The sequence below is a fragment of the Rhineura floridana genome, chromosome 1 (assembly GCF_030035675.1).
Source record: "Rhineura floridana isolate rRhiFlo1 chromosome 1, rRhiFlo1.hap2, whole genome shotgun sequence".
NCBI lineage: Eukaryota > Metazoa > Chordata > Lepidosauria > Squamata > Rhineuridae > Rhineura > Rhineura floridana.
Genome location: NC_084480.1, coordinates 189,203,007 through 189,223,973, shown reverse-complemented (window position 1 = coordinate 189,223,973; position 20,967 = coordinate 189,203,007). Strand labels below are relative to the sequence as shown.

Here is a 20,967-nt window from a genome sequence, read left to right as displayed (position 1 = left end):
GCCCCCTTTTGTTTCCACACACTGCCAGTATGCTCAGGTATGGTTTCCATGTAAGCCTGGTGAACCCAGTGGCCCCATTCAAAGATACCTGGAATAAAGTGTACATTGTTTCTTCTATGTAAGATCAAGGAGTCTATTCACAATGTTGTCAACCTCAAGTGTGAAAACATGCATTTCTCCATGTGTGTGTATACACAATGATCAAATCAAGCCATTATACCAATATATTGCTTTATTTCTTGGTAGTAGTAAATTAAGGCTTTATAGTGAGTCACATAGTACAAACCAATCTAAACATTAAAGCCCTTTTGGAACCAAGTACTGTTTTCCTTTTCCATTTAGCACAGCCAGCAAGATACCAACCTTCTTTTTAAGAAAGAAGAAAACCACACCCTTAAATCTTGCTTGAGAGACCTTACAGGTTCAAAAGGCACAATTCAGATCACAACCACTTTCCCTTCAGGACAGGGTCCAAATCTTAAGTCTAAATCTTTCCTTACAGTGAGCTAAGTGAGTGAAGAGAGTAGCTGGCAGAGATAAGGTAACATCATACTAAGTAGTCGCCTTTTAAATGGAAAGAGAAAAGAAATTAAATGGATGTTAGCTGGTATATTATAGTATATCCCAGAATGGCTTTCTTCGAGGTGATCCCCATCACCACTTCGCCTTTATCATTTTTGGACAGAGATGATCCATTTGTAGAAGAAAACTATAGAATGCTATCAGTTGGTCCATGGAAAGACAGTATTGTACAGAAGGAATGGACGTGGTCATACACACATATACCTATGCAGATATGGAAGGCTTCACAGTTCACATATAAATAATCATTCCAAAAGCTTCTCCACTTTTCCCATTGGTTTTAGTAGGAGAGATTTAAGCACATCCTTTAACCTTCTAATTGCAACCACTGGGATGTAAAAGAGCTTCATTTTGCAGAATTATACTTAAGGCAGGGGTAGCCAACCTGGTGCCCTCCAGATGTTGTTGGACTCTAATTCCTATAAGCCCGAGGCAACATGGCCAATGGTAAGGAATGATGGGAGTTGTAGTCCGGCAGTATCTGGAGGGAACCACATTCGCTAGTCCTGCTCCAAGGGAACTCTACTACAGGAATTCATGATTATGTTTTCTTTCTTTATATAAATGGAATTTCCCTCCATATCAGTGTCACTTCTTAATGTCTCCAGTACAGCTATTCCCTCCCCCTTTTTAAAAATGAAAACCAGACAGGGTGTTTCCCTTCCCACATCTCCCTATAAGAGATGTTTTCAGCATCTGAGCCTTCACTCATAAACCAGTTGTCATGTGCGCACAGGGCAGTCCATCTGGAGATATAATCACCTATGGCTGGTTTTCATATTGAAGGACAGGGAATGCCTTGCCAGACATAAAATGGGAAAGCATTTACCAAAAGGCAGAGTATCTTTGAAATGGTCTCACATAAGGAATCAAAGAAGGGGATGATAGGAAAATTCTGCAAGCTTTCCAAAGGCAACTTTTGGGTATTAATCTTAATGTCTGTGTCTTTGAAAGCTCTTAGTAATCTAGAATGAAGGTAGCAGTTTCTCTTAAATCAAAGAGCTGTCCCCTGCAACCTGTAGCTACAAGAGAGTGCTTTAGGTTACACACAAAGTTCATGGGGGGCAATGGTGAGGCTCAACATGCCAAGTCAATGGCTTGTGTGAACTAGTACGCATCCTGAAATGCGCATCCTTGGGATTCTCTGCAACACCTAGAGGTTCCATGGCAGTTGTGCTGAGGGTTCCTCAGGAGATGGGTCAATGAGGACAGCATTTTCCTGAAGCTAGAAAGTCTGAAAACCACTGATTATAAGAAAAGAAAGCTCCAATATTTATGTCAAATATGAAAGGCAGTAATTCTCTGACCTTTAGGTTCTTGAGTTTGAGAGGTGATTTCTGAGGCTGACAGTGTCATGATTTCCCCTAAACATTTAGTATTTTTCAGTCATGATTTTAAACACACTTAGTAATCTGGGCTGAGTAAAGTTTGGCTTGTTCATAAATACTAGCACCTTCAGCTATTCCTTTACAAGACACTCATGGGGTAAGACTAGAGCTTCCATGCCTACCACAGCTTGCTGGAGAAGGGCAATCGTGTTGATTAATGAGAGTCCATACAGGGCATTGCCCTTTAGGTCTGCAATGCTGCAAAAGTGATAACAATTGCCCTGCCATTTGTGTGTTTTCTTGAGCTAGAGCAGCCTTTCCCAACCAGTGTGCCTCCAGATGTTGTTGGACCACAACTCCCATCAGCCTCAGCCAGCATTGCCAATGGTCAGGAAAGATGGGAATTGTGGTCCAACAACATCTGGAGCCACACTGGTTGGGAAAGGCTGAGCTAGAGTATACAGCATCCAAAATCAGTGTTCCCAAGGCTATGACTTCATAGGTGAATTGTTTTACTGCCTGGAAAATATCTCTAGGTCCAGACAAAGAAACAGAAAATGTGAGCCCAAGTATTTTTGACAGCACAAGGCACCTATGCCATTGAGAAACAAGTATACAATGTCTGTTGTTCCTAAATGATATTACTATGAGAATTTTGCCACTGAAAAGTACAAAAATAAAAATAAAACCTATTGCCTTAAGAACCTTTGGTAATAAAATAGGATTGCTATTGTTCAAACTGCAGCTATCAAACACACTGGGTATGTAGGCTTTGCAGTTTCCCTGTCTGAATGCACCAACAGGCGGTATTTTTCTAAAGCTCTAGTGACTTTTAATATTTGGGGACTTCTCCAGTTTAATAGGATAAACTGGTTTCTATTTTGCTTTATTAAATCCCAAGCTTTTGAAAAGCATCTACAATACAGTAGGCCTTCTAGAGACAGCACAGTTTTCTTAAATGTTATTCATAAAGAAAGAATGGGCTAAGCCTCCTCAAATGTACCTATGGGCTTCATTCAGATCTGCCACACCCATGGGGTTTTTGGGGCATAAGTAATATAGCACACATTTAATAGTTGCTGTTTGCATCATAAACACTTGGGGGAAATATAGTTGCAGTTATTATCACTCTGAAAACTACCAGTTGAAAAGAGGGAAATATTTTCCCCACTTAAAACTCGTGCTGCTAAAAAAAAAAGGTGTGTGAAGAGAAATCCCTGGTCTGGATTATTGTGACTTCAGTCTATATGCAAAGCCTGCTCTGTTCTCCTTTCCCCCTTCCCCTCTATGGGGATATTTATAGATTTATGAAGAAATTCGAAAGTGCCTGCATGGATGGAATGTGAACAGTGAAGCACTTGAAAGGCACAGAGGGCAGCAGGAGGAGAGGAGTGGGAAAGGGAAGCAGGATACACGAGAGCTGGCTTAGCCCAATGAAGGTTAAGGAACCTCCAACCTTAGGTCCTTCACATTTTTCAAAACACTTCCTTCAGAACTCATGAATAATAAGGAACTGCCTTTAAACCTCCCCAAGAAGCTAATGCTTCATACTGTCTTGTCAGACTAATAAAAAACATGATGGGCATGTTTAATATTGAGTTTACTTTCACATCATGTTCTGGAGGCACTACAGGTATTAACTGAAAGTGTTGGGTGAGGACTGAAAGTGTCGTGAGCAACGATTCCATTACATTGTTTTGGCCCAGCCATGTATGAATTACTATTGGGAGCACCTCCCCGTGCTAACCTTTCATATGTTGCCTATTCCACTGAGAAAGGCGAAAGGGTTAGGCTTTGTCCACAGAATGATAAACAGACCTTTGGTACCTTTGGGACATACACAGCCTCGTGAGCCTCCGCATAGCTGTGTTTTTAGTGTACTGAACCAAGGAGCAGGCAATAATACCAGAGCCAGGCAGAAATACAAGGCCTGGTTGTGCCATGGTAAACCTTAGGGGTTCTCTGCTTGTGGCATCTGCAGCATAGGTTGGCCACCCATGTGTTAAATAGAAAGAGACAAGGCAAGCAAATCCTGAGGGGATGAGGAGAACAGGCTGGAATTGCAGGTCAGGATTATGAATTACAATGATAAAGGAATTACTCCTGTATTGTGAAGGAGAGCTGTGAGATGCACAAGAGCTTCCAGGGGTCTGAGAGAAGACCCACATCCTTTTAGATCAGGGATGGGAACTTGTGGCTTTCCAGATGTTGTTGAACTCCAGCTCCCATCAAAGTTCAGCAACGCATAACAAAACACAAAAAAAATCTGGCGGGCATCAGGTTCTCCATCCTTGTTTTAGATAAACTGAGGAGGAAGGAAGGTCTTCTAGAATAGAGTGTTGCAAGAGCTACACCATGTGCAGCCTTTGAGGGAAAAGGCTGTAGTGAGAATACTTGATTAAGTTATGCATATGCTTCCTCCGGATGGAAGGAAACGGATGCAATCTGAGTTAAAGGAAGGTGGCTTATGACACGTTTCACTTTTAGAGAATAGCTCTCCACAGGACTCCTGAGAGACGCAAAAAGCAGGGGCAGGCAATTTGTTCAGCACTGAAAGTCACATTCAACATACATATGCACCAAAGCTAGTTTGCTGACACTTGCATAATTACGATGGCTAGTAACCCACAGCTGATGGACATATTGCACTTCTGTTTTGACACCACTGTTCTTTAAACTGTAATCTTGGCACCAAAAATGTAAAACCAAAACTAAAACAGACAAACTTGACAATCTCTCAAATGCTAAAATGGGCTAAGACATTATGGCTCCAATTCAGCTAAAAGGTACCTGTGACAAAGTTCTGTTGAAAGCAACGAGACTTGTCATGCCTTCTTCCATTTGTTTCAATGGGATTTCCAGTACAATCCTATGCATGTCTACTTAGAAGAAAAGCTCATTATTTTCAATGGAGTTTACTCCCAGGTAAGTATGTATAGGATTGCAGCCTTAGTCACAATTCACTTTAGCTGGATCAGGACCCATGGCATTTGAAGTCAAACTGGGACATCTGTTACTTGCGTTCTGCTTTCTGAACTGTACGTATACCCTACTGTCATGTATCTCAGTAACCATAAAGGCTAGAGAATTATGCTTTTCAAATACCAAATGCTGGCATTTTCAACATTTGAACAAGGCTGCTGAAAGATGTCTTAGGGACCAAGTGTAGATGCTAAAGCTCTCTGTTTTCTGCCTCTGGCACAGAGAAAGCACAGTTACTGTACATGGACATACTGTGCAAATGTACATACAGACATTTTTAATACTTTGCTTTCATCGACAAGTGTGAGGTGTCATTTCAGAAAAAGGCAGGGTTGGTGTGCTCTATAATACAGCGCTTGCAATGACGTTTAACAAACCGCAAAGCTTCCACTGAGGTCTCGCAGTCCTGCACGTTCAGCATCTGCAGATCAAAGCAGTTGGCGGCTACAATCTGCAGGCCTTGTCCAGAGATGCTTTCGCATGATTTCAGGCTCAGTCTCTTCAAACTGAAGCAGTTCAAAGCCAGAAACTCCAAGCCAACATCGGAGACCAGAGGGCATTTCCCAATGTCTAGTGACTTGAGTTTTGTGCAATTTTTGGCAAGATACTCCAGTCCATGGTCCGTGATACCCTCACAGCCCCGTGCGTTGAGGTAGCGCAACTTGCTGCAGTACTTGGTGATGTAACGGATACCTACATCAGTGATGCGGGCACAGTGGGCGATGCTGAGGTACCGCAGGCGCAACTCCAGCTTTGCAATCTCACGCATGCCAAAATCACTAACAAAGCGGCAGTCGCTCACACTCAGCTCCCTGATGGACGTGCAGTAAATCATCAGGTAACGGAGACCTTCATCGGTGATGCGGATGCAGCGGCGCAGGTAGAGGTGTGTCAACTGAGTGCAATGGGCGGCAATGGTGTGCAGTCCTTCATCTTCAAGGACAAAGCAGTCAGTCATGTCCAGATAGCGGATAGAAATCTGTTTACCATGTAAAGGAGACAATTTGATGGAAGCTTCACGGGTTAAACTGATGCATGTAACTTTGGAACAACCTAAAGTTGGGGGAGAAAAACAAAAGAATTAACAACCATTTGCAGCTCTGCATCTATATTTTCTTCTCCTTTAAGAAAATGACCTTATTTATGTGGAATCTTCCCTGCTAGGAATTATGGGACGGGAGGGGCAGGGCCCAAACACCCAGACCAGGACAATGGAATTCTGCCATAAATTTGATGGGTCATGCTGGGAATGGCCAAGTTGTGGCCTGCTAGTCAGATGCACCTCCCACAACATTTTTATATGGTCTCTAGTAGCCCCATCGAGTTTGAATAAAGATATGGTAAAATATCTGGCCACAGTCTTCACAGTTTGTAAAGAAAACAGTTCACATCTTCAAGTTACACAAAATAGACATATTCCACACTCTGGTACCTCTCTCTATTTTGTATGTAACATGCAAGTAATATATAAGCTTGATGGAAGCTTACCTACCTTGATTATCTGTCTGTAAGCAATGCTATCCCTGAGTACATGTGCTCTATAACTGTAAAATGCTTCTGCTAGATGGAACCAGCTTTATCCTGACAACTACACGTCTGTCCTGGACCACAGGTGGGAGAGCAGATTGGCCACCAAGAATATGGAAGCTGGCCATTTCTGGCTTACACAAAACTGACAACCTGTGTCCATATGAGTGAGAGGAGGGAAGATACAATTCACATGCTTGTACATTGGTCTTTAGATGGGTCCAGCTGCAGTTAGGATCAATGATGTAATTGATTAATGCCTGTACCAAAAGGCTTTTGCCTAAGCTGTGGTCTGCACTCCACATATTGTGCCTCTCCTAAAGAATTATGATGCAATGGCAGAGGGTTAAAAGGAGCATAATCCATGCTAAGGAAGCTGCAATTGTTTAGTGTCATGTGAATTGTATCTTCCTTGACGCAGCACGACTATGAACAAGGCTGATGTAGCCTGCAGAAATCAGGATGATTTCTCAGATGAATACCATCTATTAGGGGAGTCTGCATCCCCTACAAGAAAGGCAGGTGCTCACCCATCACTTTGTCATAGAAAGACTTTCTGCTTACCTGAGGTTTAAATATAATGACATCTTTCCTGTGGCTTCAAGTCAGACAATAAAGATGTAAAAAAATGCAGACTCATAGCAGTTTTCCACAAAGGAAATTTAAAGGATTTAAAATGGAAGAAGAAAGTTTCAAGAGAGCTGAAAGAACTTTGGCCACTAGTTTGCAGTCAAGCTTACATGTATAGGAAGCCTGCCCAAAATGGATTTCCCCCCTAAAATGAATCATGGAAAAATCTGAATGCTAACTTCTGTGTGGTTTTGACATGAACGTGTTATTTCTAGGATATCTAATTGGACAGAACCTAGAGTAGGCTTTCAAATCAAAACAATGACTCAAATTAGGCCTTGGAAAACTTTCTAGCTGTCACTGTGATACCGATAAAATCACCTCTTTTAATATAAACACCTACATAATACCACACATCAGGCACTTTAAAGACAAATAGGGGTGTGTGGCAAGGACTGGTACCCATGCATGGTTACAAAAATATCCCCAGCAAAATGCACATTCAACAGCATGCACCCACACTTAGAAACATACAAGTGTAGCCCATGCATGCACTGAGCTGGAAACACGCCACATTCCCACACATGTTCAGTGAGCTCCATGTGACTGTGCACCCAAACTCACTGAACTTCCCTCTCTTGTTTGTTCCATCTTTCTGTCTTAATACTCACACTGTGTGCATTTGCTCATTCAGGAGAGTTCTTATACAAAGAGAAATTCAGCATATGCTTCTACTCCAGAAACTGTGGGAAGGAAATGTGCATACGTATCTCATTTTCTCACATGCACACCTCCAGGATCACTGTTTTCTGTCACATATGCTTGGAAGTGAAGGGAACATAAACTGTTAAGTCATTCCCCCACCTTTCTTCTCTCTTTTTCAGTGCTATTGGTAATTTATGCAGCTATCTGCAGTGTTTGTCATTGTGATGAGATCTGTTTAAACCCTAATGTCCCTGAATGATGTGAGATCAGTAAACTTCCAAAATCAGAGTTGCCGGAACAGTCTTCACCAGGGAAACTCTCATCAGGGGTGGGGAACTTTTGGCCCTCCAGATGTTGCTGAACTATAATTCCCATCAGCCCCAGCAAGCATGACTGATGGCCAGGAATGATAGGAGCTGTAGTTCAGAAACATCTTGAGAGCCAAGGGTCCCTCACACCTGCTCTGCTTGCGTTCAACCTTTTAAAGGTCCCTGAAATATGTTGATCGGCTAGGGGGAGAGAAATCACTGCAAGTTGAAAATGGTAGCATGAGGATGTTCTGGGATCAACTTTACAGAAACCAAATTTTTCCTGTGTAGGAAAATACACTGGCACACTGAGGTCGGGGGGAGATTCCATCTGCCTCACATGTGAAGATTGTATCCGATTTTGGGGTGTGTGCTGAGATGTCTGAAACACCTGACTCATTGGGTTATGCTCAGTCATCCATTCCCAACCTGAGTTTCCCAGTGAATGTACACTTGCCAACGCAACTACTTAATGTGATCTTAATGTGACTGGTGTGCAATTTTCCTCCACTCATACGCTGGCTCTGAGACAAGGACCAGCAGGATGAGAAAGTGAACCTAAATTCTTGCAGGCTTGAAGACACATCAGCTTGCTTTTCCCTCCTCCCATTCACCTCCCAAGCCAGAAACTGCTAATGCTGGCTTTTAACTCCTACTAGTATTCGCCTGTAATATTCACAAGGAGCTGCTGTTTGTGGATCAATAGAGTACAGATGCTGATATACATCAGTGTAGACTTCCTACCCTTTTAATATGGCAATAAATTGGGCTCAGAGAAGGCAACTGGACCGGTATGCCAAGCCGCATTAAGAACAACCTGCATATCCGTTGTTTCAGACAATCTCTCCAGCAGAGGGCAGTGCTGCACACACCATTTAACACAACAATTCTGAGACTGGATTCCAGAGGGGTGGCTGTCTTATTCTGTTGCAGCAAATGCAATGAACAGAGCTTGTGCAACAAAAACTAGCTGTTTTATTGTGTCTTGATGCAGTTTCATGCAGATCACAAGGGATGAGAAAAGTTTATCCCTTGCAGTTGTTTCCTTGCCGCTGCTGCTTGAACAGTCCTGGAATAAGAGGAAAGGACTCCTAGAAGTATCTGCCTCAAGACTAGTCCTAGGGCTAGGGGGTGCTGCCTTCTGCTTGTGAGTTGCAGGAAAGGCTCTCTTTCCTGCGGTGATTTATCTCTAACCAAGGCTGACAAATCTCTTGAAATGCAGACCAAGTATACGTCAGGCAAGTGAGGATTAAACTTCAAGCACCTGATGAAATGAGCTCTGGTCCATGTAAGGTTGTACCTAGGGATGGCCAATCTGACTATTTTGGTTTCTCTCAGCTTCTCATTTTTTCAGTTCAGCTCTCCACATTTCCACATCAGTTTGTAATAATAATAAAAAGACCTCATGAAAATTCATCAGCGTTTTAGTGCAAATTTCTTCAAATACAGTGGTTCCCAACCTGGGGGCCGGGACCCCCAAGGGGGCCATGCAGTAATCCAGAGGGGGCCGTGAACAGTAAAGAAACAAATTATTTATTATTTTTTTAAAAAAGTCTTCACTCCTTCTACACTGTCTGCTTTCGAGATGACACCTCCCCCTTGCTCCAAACGAGAGGGGAGACCTTTTGCTGAAGCTCCAGAGCATCTTTCAGGCGCACTAAGGGCAGGCATCTGCTTATAAAATACATGGCAGATGCCAAAGGAGGCTGAGGGTGGAGCTACCAGGAAGAAGAGGGGATTACTATCACTGATTCCCGTCTCCTTGCACTGCTGCTACTGGCAACACCCTTACTTAGAATGATAGGAGAGAGCTTTTTGTGAAGCAAAAAGAAGCAAGCCTGCAAAGAAAGGCTGCTTTTCCCCCTTCCTTCCTGGCAGCCAGTCTGCCTCCCTGGGGGGAGGGGGTCACACATTATTTTCAGCTTATAAAGGGGGTCCCATGCTCATAAAGGTTGGGAACCACTGTTCTAATAGTCACATTTTTGTATGCAATTTTGCCTAATCTAGACAATTTTGCAAGCATTTCCCCCTATTATGATGTATGTTTGCATGTTACTTTCATTAATAAATGCCTACTTTATACCCCAGTACGTGCATTTTTGTACACATCACTTGGCTGGCAAACTGCAATGCAAAATTTGGAGAAACGCAAATGTCAAAGGATGGCTGCGTTTCAGTTTGTGTATTGTGTTGGAAAGTGCAAATTCGGTAGTGTTGTCTTTAAATATGAACTGAATCAATTTCGCCCCCCCACCCCTAGCGGAACCACAATGAAATTGTTAAGTCTTTAAGGTGCCACAAGACTCTTCATTGGTTTTAAATACTTAAGGTAATTTCTAGCTCTGCAGACTACAATTTTAATTGGAGAGACATATGAAGGACAAAATACAAACACTAATTTAAGCACAAGGTCTCTTTGGAGAGACCAGTGCTAGCCTTGTATTTATTTTAAGATCCAAGGTAAAGAAAGAAAAAGAAGAACGTATCAGGTAGAGTGCAAAGAAGTTAATATTGGGACTCTACTTTAAAGTATACCAGTTCATCCTCACATACAAGCACACCCCATTCATCCATCACCTATCCATTTTTCTTACACACACACGCAATGGCATTTTCATTCCAGTGCAAATATCAGGTACCTCAGAGCCGATACAGGTCAGGATCCTGTGTTTGCAACAGGAGGGCTTTAACCATTTGGCCCATGCTGTGGTCCCAAATTTGGGGACCTGTGCCTGCAATTTGCACTGCCAAAAGAAACAAACAAAAGGAACAAAACCCATTTGTTTTAAGTTTCTACTCTGCCCTCCTCCAGCCAGCATGGAAGTTGGGAAGGAAGGGGTGGGGATGAGCAGAGGCCATGGGGTCTGTATGGAATGCCTCTGAGGGCCACATCCAGCCTCTTGGCTGGAGGTTCACCATCCTTGACTTAACCAAAATGCTCCAACCCAAATTTAAACATGGATATGTTTTCTATTACCTGAAACATCCAAGTGCTCCAGGTTTGGACACAGTGACACCACATCAAAAACTGCCTCGTTGGAAATATTATAGCAGCCTGACACCTCTAACTGCCTCAGTTCCGGACAGCATTGAGCAATGGTATAGAGTCCTCTGTCTGTGAGCCGCCTGCAGCCACTGACAATTACCGTCTCCAGCATTAGACAGACGTTCGGTGTGTCCTGGCAAAGTCGCCGAGTCAGAACCTTCAAAGCCCTGTCCACATTGATTGTCTCGCCTGTCAGGCGAATAGTCCTCCAGAGATGCGGGTCCCAAGCAAGATTATACCAGCGACGACACACACGGGCACACCGGCACAGCTGGTTGGTGGGCAAAAAAGAGAATATCTGGATCACTGAATGGTCTGGGAGCCGGTTGATATTAGCCTGTTCCTTCTGAAGCCGGGAGGCAGACCGGATGAGAGGATGGGTGAGGCGGGTTGGAGGAGGTGAGTGAACCATTGCAATGGTCTCCCCAGTGACTGAAGAGGAAGATGTGGAAGATCCTCTGCCATTCTGCAAAATGTGTGAATTTGGCAGACATATTAGTGCTGGGCTTGGCGTGCTGAGAGTACGCATGCTCAGGTCAGAATCTGAAAGAAACCAAAGTACAAACTGATGAGATGATGATGATTAGTTAGATTTATATCCCACCCTTCCTCCTTCAGGACAGCAAACAAATGACAAAAACTAAAAACATTTATAAAACACATTAAAAACAAAACATCTTTACAAAAATTAAAACAAAGTATCTTTAAAAAAAATCTTAAAAACAAAACATCTTAAAAAGCACTAAAAAGAAGCCTTTAAAAGCATCTTAAAAACAATTCCAGCACAGATGCAGATTGGGACAAGGTCTCTACTAAAAAGGCTTGTTGAAAGAGGAAGGTCTTCACCAGGCACCAAAAAGACAACAGAGACGGAGCCTGTTTACTATTTAAGCGGAGAGAATTCCAAAGGGTAGGTGCCACAATGCTAAAAGCCCGATTCCTGTGTTGTGTGGAACAAACCTCCTGATGAGTTGGTATCTGCAGGAGGCCTTTACCTGCAGAGCACAGTTATGGTATTCCAGATGTCTTGGTCCTCCCAAGCTGTATAGCGCTGTATACACCAAAACCAGCACCTTGAACTGAGCCCATACAGTACAGTATTGGTGGAACCCATCTTTTAAAATACGAAGTCATAACAAGGATTTGGACACTTAGCAAAGTAAGATGCATAAAAACAGATTCTGCACACATTTACAATGGAGCAGATATTCACCACGTTTGGCCATGGCTTATCCTGACAGGAACCACAAGTTCAGATGATCTGGGCAGCTGTAGTTAAGTAAAAGTGGATGTTTCAAACCTCTCTTCTTGCCTGCTTGGGAGGAGGAGCACATAAGCCCAAGGCTTGCTGTAGCTCATGCATGTCATGGGGCGTGTGAACACAGCTGTCAGCTTTCAGAGTCACAAGCAGTGACTGACAGAGCATGCATTTTATTAACAGATTTCCATTCTGAAAACACAGATATATATTTTTCGAGTCCCTTAGAATTAAGGAAACATGTATGAATGTTCAGTGATACGAAAGGGGTTGTTTTCCTGTGTGCTAAATATGCATTAGAGTGCTTTCCCAGAAAGCTGTTGTCAGGTGTAATGCAAAGTGCCCTGAGAAGGAATACCCACCCACTTTTTGCTTTGGTCCTGCCCATTTTTTTTTTTTTGCTCTGGTTTCACTTGCTGCTACTGGTACATGACCCCTGACCACTTTCCCCCAAGGAAATGTGGCCCTCAACTTGAAAATGTTGCATACCCCTGATCTAAACCATGCCACAGGGAATTTTTAACTTCTGCTAGTCTCACGCTCACGTGCACAAGTGAGATTTGAGACATCATGGAATTGGTGCCGAATTGGAGCCCTGATTGCAAGCCAGCCATTCCTTTGTGAGTTGGGACTCAAAAAGACAACCAAAACATACAGTGTCATAATCCACACTTTCTTATAATTCAAAGCACAATAGGGGAGTTCAAAGGAGAGCTCCTCTCACTATGGAACAAAAATAGAATAGAGAATTACAAAAATGGGTTGGAGTTGTTCTTTTGGAACCCTGTCCAGGCCACAAATGTAAAGCTCTTGAAATGTTGTCTATAGCAGCGGTTCCCAAGCTTTTCCCCCCCACGGACCACTTGAAAATTGCTGAGCATCTCAGAAGACCACTAAATGATTTTTTTCTGCCTGCTGTAGCAATTGTAATGTACGGTGGGTGTTTTTTAATTGCATTTTAATTGCTTCTTTTATTTTTATATTTGATCATATAACAATTAGAATTCCACAGAATTCAGACTGTAAGTATTTTTCGCAGACATGCCATGGACCTCCTGAATGAAGCTTGTAGACGGCTGCTGGTCCATGACCACAGTTTCGGAACTCCTGGCCCAAAGCATTTCAGGAAACAGAGTGAAATGCTTTGAATACCCCCCCCCAAATTATATAAGTATTGATTGATTTTATTCGCATAGTGAAAACAGAAGATATGATGCTGCCTCAGGGTCTAAATCAAAGCCTTGGTCTATCTAGCTCAGTATTCTCTTTTCTGACTGACAGTGGCTCTGGAGAGCCTGTCCCATCACCTGCTACTTGGCCATTTAACTGAAGATGCTTGGGACCTAACTAGGGCCCTTGTGCATGAAAAGTATGAGCTCTATACTGAGTTACAGCCCTTCCACCAAAAAGTCAGTGCGATGACAGAAGTAGTTGTATATATCATGCAACAATATAATCATCCATTTTTTAAAAAATCTGACATTGTTTAAGCAAGCGAAGAAATTAAAATTGAAAACTGGGTGAGGCTTCCTCGGAAACCTCTCCATCAGATCTTGGCAGAGAGATATGGAAATAGCAAGCTCAATAGTGTCGGATAGTTGCAGCTTTGAAGAAAGGTTGACTTTTTACCTTGTGTGACCAAGGCATTGTTTTCCCTATGACAGATCAGATACCAGTGTGGCTCCTCATGTCCACACTGTACAAGTAAGGGAATACACAGGGCCCATGTGTTGCCTTCCTTTCAAAAGCATAACCAGCCTTGGACCCCATGAGTAATCATGTTCTATATTACTGTTACCTGTTCCAAAACTTCTAGATATTTACAGGTACAATGTAGAGACTAAGTACAGTGCCTTGCAAAAGTAGTCAGACCCCTGACCAATGCTCTCACATTACTGAATTACAAGTAGTACATTGTAATTTCATTCTGTATGATATTTTATTTTGAAACACTGAAACTCAAAATCAATTATTGTAAGGTGACATTGGTTTTATGTTGGGAAATGTTTGTAAGCAACATAAAAAACCTGAAACATGTTGCTTGCATAAGTATTCAACCCCTGTGCTGTGGAAGCTCCCAGTTTACACAGATGAAAGAAATTGCCCTGTCGAGGACACAGTTACCTTACTATTGGCCTCCACCTGTGAATCATTAAAGTTGCTGTCGCATTGTCAGGATAAAAACCCACTGTTAAAGGATCATTGGTAAGGCTGTGGATCTGAAGGAAAATGAAGACCAAAGAACATTCTACAGAAGTGAGAGAGAATGTAATACAAATGCATAGATTAGGAAAAGGGTGCAAAATAATATCCAAGTGTTTGGCTATCCCAGTGAGCACAGTTGGATCAATAATCAGGAAGTGGAAGCTGCATCACACCACCCAGGCACTGCCAACAAAAGGCCGTCCCTCAAAACTCAGCCCTCGAACAAGAAGAAGACTTGTGAGAGAAGCCACAGAGAGGCCAACAATCCCTTTGAAGGGGCTACAGAGTTCAGTGGCTGGGAGTGGAGCAATGGTGCACCAGTCAACCATATCAAGAGCTCTGCATAACACTGGCCTGTATCAGAGGGTGGCAAGAAAGAAGCTGTTACTCAAAAAGTACCATTTGAAAGCACGTCAGGAGTTTGCCAGAAAGCATGAGAGTGCCCCAATTGCGATGTGGCAAAAAGTTTTGTGCTCAGATGAGACCAAGATAGAGCTTTTTGGCCAAAACTCAAAGTGCTATGTGTGGTGCAAACCTAACACTCCCCATACCTCAAGACACACCATCCCTACAGTCAAGTATGGTGGTGGCAGCATCATGCTGTGGGGATGCTTCTTATCAGCAGGGACTGCACATCTTGTTAAAATTGAAGGAAGAATGGATGGAGCAAAATACAGGGAAATACTGCAAGATAACCTGCTTCAGTCCACCAAAAAACTGAAGCTTGGGAGGAAATTCACTTTTCAGCAGGGCAATGATCCCAAGCACAAGGCCAAAGCAATGTTGGAGTGGCTCAAGAACAAAAAGGTGAATGTCCCTCTGTGACCTAGTCAAAGTCCTCATCTCAATCTCACTGAGAATCTGTGGTGTTCTTTGAAAATTGGGGTCCACAAGTGACATCCAACCAACCTGAGTGACCAGGAGTGAATCTGCCAAGAATGGGCCAAAATCCCTCTGTGTGCAAAGCTGGTATATACCTACCCCAAAAGCCTTAAAGCTGTTATTGCAGCGAAAGGTGGCTCTACCAAATATTAATGTGTAGGGGTTGAATACTTATGCAAGCAACATGTTTCAGTTTGTTTCTTACAAACATTTTCCAACATAAAACCAATGTCACCTTACAATAACTGATTTTGAGTTTCAGTGTTTCAAAATAAAATATCATACAGAACAAAATTACAATGTACCATTTGTAGTTTAGTAATATGAGAACATTGGTCAGGGGTCTGATTATATTTTCAAGGCGCTGTATGTGAGCCATGAACTCTTCTTTTAAATATCATCTCTGCCACATACTTAGTGGATAGCCTTAGTCAGGTCACTACGGCTTCCCTATCAGCCACTCCCTTCTCCCCAAAGTGGGAATAACAATAGAATAACAATAGAATGGCCTATTGTAAGAATGCATGTAAAGCACTCTGATCGCTTGAGATCTTGCTACACAAATGATGATGAATATTAAAAGAATAAATTAAAATTATCTGTTGCATACCTATCTGAAAAGGTGGGGGGGGGAAAATGAGGAAAACCGAGGAAGTGTAATAATTAGTGTAAAGTGAAAGAATATCCAGTCCAATGAGAACTCTGGCGGGCATGCTGTACTGGCCACTTCAGTCTCAAAATACTGCATATGGTGTACTGGACTACACTAACCGCACTACTGAGTTTACAGTATACCTTTAGTTTTGAAGGCGTACAAACCTAAAGTAGTTACCAAGAGAATGTATGGAGGGCATTAATGAAGCTCTAGAGTGGGTGTGGGGAACCTTTGGCCCTCCAGATGTTGCTTTACCATAACTCCCATCATTCCTAGCCATTGGTCGTGCTTGCTAGGGCTGATGGGAGTTGAAGTTCAGCAACATCTGGAGGGCCAAAGGTTCCCAATTCCTGCCCTAGGGACAACACAAACCGTATTTCTCTAATACAGTCTTCCAACTTGAAGCAGCCATTTGTTCTCTGGAAACAATGGTGTGGTCCCTTGTAATCAGTTACTAGCTTCACCTGTGTTTAGCCTCAGCTAGGGCTATCTGTCCTTTGGCTTTGTTTGCTCCTGGCTAAAATTGTTAACAATAAAGTTAATAGCACTGGCTATTTAGTACCCCCATCGTTTGTCACTTGGGTTAGAAAAAGCAACCAGCTGCATTAAACAAGAGTCTTCTAGATCTTACCTTACAAAATGCATTAGTTCTGGCAATGGGGTTTATTCACCATTCACCTTTATTCATTCACCATTCACCTTCAACCTAGCAGTAATTATGGTCCTTTTTAGCAACTACGGGCTGCTGCCCATGTGCACTTCACGCACCAACACCACCACATAAGCCCAGGAATGGCACCCCCACAGCCTCACTAACCATCTCAGTGCTGCCAGGTGTTGCTGCGCGGCCACCACCGCCTTGCTTGCCTGAACCCCTCACGCCCACTCGTCCTTCTCAGTCAGTCAGTTGCTCGCTTGCCCGCCTCATGGCCACCTGCCTTACTGGGCCTTTTTGCTCGCTCATTCTCCCATTGTGCCTGGCCCAGCCATGGAACGCTGAAGCATTCACATTGTAGTTTGCAGTACCATCTGTCTGTGGTGAAACAAACTGCAGCATGATGACTTCTAACATTTTTTATGAATTAGGGAAGATAAATATTCTGAGATACAAAAGAGCAATTTTCAATGGATAGTTTAAAGGCTTTGCCTTCAGCAGTTACAGAAGGTCAATTTACCAGGCTGACTTGAAAGTTTTAGTTGCAAAGGCAGCTCAGCCAAAAAGTTTTAGGCCATATTCTCCCAAATTGTAATTTTAGAAGGATGTAGAAATCCCGTTTTATCTCCTCAGTTCTTTCTCTACACTTGAGGAACTCAGATGAATTCTAAGTTTCAATTTTAATGGCAGATTCCAGCCCTAAGGTCACAGAAAATATAGTCAGGTTCCTTGGTCTATCAATAAAAACTAGGCCACAACAATTAAAGAGAAGATGAGTTCTGATTCAAGATGGTCTGTATTTTTAACTGATTGTTTATGGATTGAAAGGAACAAATTGTGTGCATGTATATTGTCTTCTTTTTTCCCTGCTATGATTGTCCTCATAACCCTAAAATGTATGTTATGTTTATGGTTGGTAGACCAAATAAACTGAAACCGAGTGCTCCAACACACACACACACACATACACACAGGGCTTCCCTCATTCTGTTCAACAGAAAGAGTAGGTCTGTGAGCAGAAATATGCAGGTGTAAATCTGCCTCTTCTATTGAAGTGAATGGGGAAAGCACCAGTTTCTTTACTAATGTCCCCAACATTCATGTTCAATCACTGCAGATGTTTCAAAATTCCCTTTGGTATGTAGCTGCTGGTTTACAGTCACACAAAGAGCTTTAATGATAGTGTGGCATCAGTAAAGTATAGCAGGAGGGCAATTTAAGATTGCCATGTGTACTTTAAATGTTATTTTTCACTAAACAAGATAACAGGCTGTTTTATAAAGGCACTTAATTGCAACACTTGTTTAAAATCCTGGAATGTGTATTTATATTATGCTGACCTTAGAAACTCAAAATTGGAAAAACTGGGCCATTACTTTTCCCTATATGATTATCAATACTTTTGTGCACAATGATTATAATTATAGTTTCCCTCCAATTCTCAGGATTGTTTGTTGACACTGAAACTAGAGTGATGTGAAGAGTGGTTGCTTGTTGAAGAATGTACGACTATGATTCTCTGTACCAGATCTGAAGATTTTTAGTGCCATAACGAAAAGAGATTGTGTGTATAAACTGAAATATTCTAGAGCCATATACTGAAGTCAGAAGAGTAGCCCATGTTCACCCTATTTATTTATTATTCATTTATTATTTTAATTTTTAGACCACCTTTCTGCAACCATGTGCTTGCGGCGGCTAATATTGGTTACAAAATAACCCTTACAAAATACCTTATAATAATAAACTATCAAAAGCATACAACAAGCACCTAAAAAGCAGGAGTAGATAAAACAGTAGCTGATGCAAAGCCATCCACTATCACCATTCACCTCATCCAACACCTCCTAAAGATGAGCTGCTGAGATGCTGTGACAAAATTCTATGTTGATACTTTTCATTAATTCAGCTCACTGGGAAGAGAAGAGGTGCAATATCTTGCCTTGTAATATCTGGTCTCAGTCAAAAGTATTTACCGTATATTCCGGCATATAAGACGACTTTTTAACCCAGGAAAATCTTCTCAAAAGTCGGGGGTCGTCTTATGCGCCGGGTGTCATCTTATAGGGTGGGTGCTGAAACTTCCGAGCCGGACTGGAGAATCTGCGGTCGGCGCATATGGTGGGGGGAGCTCAAAAACGGCCGCGGCCACATCCCCGCCGTTGCTTCCCTCACGGGGGGCTCCTTTTCCCCTTCGGCTTGGAGCGAGGCGACGTGGAGCTGGAGCCTGGGGATGATGCATATTCTCCGCCTTTGGAGCTCAGCACTCCGCTGCACTTCTACGGCTCCAGCGTCAACTCCCTCTATGTAAGTGCCTGCGGAGCTATGGGATAGGAAGCAGGCTGAGGGGAGGAGCGGCGAGTGAGTCCAGGCAAGGGCAAGAACATGAGGGGAGGGGGCAGTGGCCTGGGGAAGGACTAAGGCAGGGATCTCCATGGAGTGCTCCGCAGACAGTGCAGGGCTGAAGGACGAAAGGCAGAGTGAGGAGGGGTTGCTGTCACTGCTCTAGAAAATGGGGGCGGAGGGTCTGCTGTCCAGGCTGCTGGTCAAGCCAAACCGGGCACAGAGTAAAAGGCTCGCTGCCTGTGGAGGATTTAATTCCTAAAAGGGAGAAATGCTGGGTCTTAAGCCTGTTTGGAACTCCAGCCCTTTGAGCTGGGGGAGGAGCTCTTTGATTCCAAATGTGTTGCATGTCATAAGCAGGGGTAGTCTTATACGGCGAGTATATCCCAAACTCTATATTTTAACTGGAAAAGTTGGGGGTCGTCTTATACGCCCAGTCGTCTTATACGCCGGAATATACGGTATTTATTAAAGATCTTTTGAGGTGCTCAGTTGGCATCAGTGAACAGATGCATGAGAAGGGCTGACATGGTTCGCTCCCTGCTTGCCCTTCCAGATTCTTAATAGGCATCACGTGGGCACCGGTGTTATCATATGGCACGGTGGAGGGGGATGGGTGACAGAGGCAGGTTGGCCCATCTTAGCACTGGCGGCTGACTGCTGATTGGGCACCATCTACTCATTTTAATATGTGCACACTTTGTTTTCCAATCTTTTTTAAACTGGAGGAGGTACTGGGAGAACTGATCGGTTTGCATATGGGCTGGGAAAGTCTGAAGGAAGCAAGGGTGGAACTTCCTGCTACAGTACTTAGAACTGATCATATGGTGTGAAAGACTCCTTTTGCTAACATTTCAGCTTCTTGTTTTCTTTTGCTTTCTTTCATTTCTTTCTTTCTTTCATTTCTTTTTCTTTGAGTAATAGGAGCTTATCATTTACAGGATTGGTTTTATTTATTTATTTATTTAAAAACCCTCTGGAAATCTTTAGCCAATGACTATTATCCATCATTCTTGAACATGCTGCCCCAGGTCAGGAAGCTTCTTTCTGCATACCAGGGAATAAGCCAGGAACAGCTTAAATAAAACATAATATTCCTGAATATAATATTTGCTGTGACACATAGCTCAATCTCACATATATAACAGTTAACTATACCGAGGAGGTATGATTTAGTTGTAGTAACTAATATAATCCTATTCATTTTACTTAAGTAAACCAATTGTGTTCATTTAAGTGGGTGTACAATTGAACCCTGATCCTCCAGGTCCTAGTCCAGCATTTTAACCATTACATTTATACAATTGCAGATGCTTTCTTTAAATATGTTTTAATTTTAAAAGTTGCCAAAATGTGTCTTTTCTTTTCTTTTCACTCTTCACTTAAGTTCTTTGTGTGGTTTACTGTTGGCACTGGGGGAGAGCAGCACTCTTGTGCTTTGTGCGTGGCAGGCAAAAATTATCATGAATTAAACGTTTATTTGGATGAACTTGAACTGAAAGATTTTGTTCCTTTTTAAAATGAACTTTCCAGGCACTGCTGGTTACTAAAACAATCCTCTTCACCTTATTCAGAAGTAAGTAAACCTCCACTGTGTTCTGTGGGGCTTATTCATGACAGCAAGCATAGGACTAAAGTCCTTTGTAGTGCCTTCTAAACGTAAGTTTCCAGTAACTCACTCACTCTGTGTGTGTGTTTTTTTAAACAGGATTGGAAGAGCATTACTGAATGAGCAGAGATCTAGGTTTCTGTTCACTACTGAGGAGGTATGACTTAACTGTGTGACAGCAAGCATAGGACTAAAGCTCTGTTAGGTGCTCAGTTTTATTTAAACTGCAATGTTCAAGTGTCCACTGTTTCTTTGCAAAGGAGAAGGACAGGGAAAGATCCAGAAAGGTGATGGCCACAAAACTTTTCTCCC

At 42.6% G+C, this 20,967-nt stretch overlaps 1 protein-coding gene across 1 annotated transcript in view; it reads right to left on the bottom strand.

Annotated features, from left to right (window-relative positions):
- Positions 1-214: 214 nt before the first annotated feature.
- The window catches only part of FBXL7 (F-box and leucine rich repeat protein 7), a 205,636-nt gene continuing 184,883 nt past the window's right edge, over positions 215-20,967 (bottom strand). Inside the window, exons 3-4 of the mRNA XM_061589580.1 lie at positions 10,980-11,591; positions 215-5,945 (exon numbers count right to left, since the gene is read on the bottom strand). Coding sequence (XP_061445564.1) covers positions 5,209-5,945; positions 10,980-11,591 — 1,349 coding nt within the window. The 3' untranslated portion in view covers positions 215-5,208. The remainder of the gene's footprint in view (positions 5,946-10,979; positions 11,592-20,967) is intronic.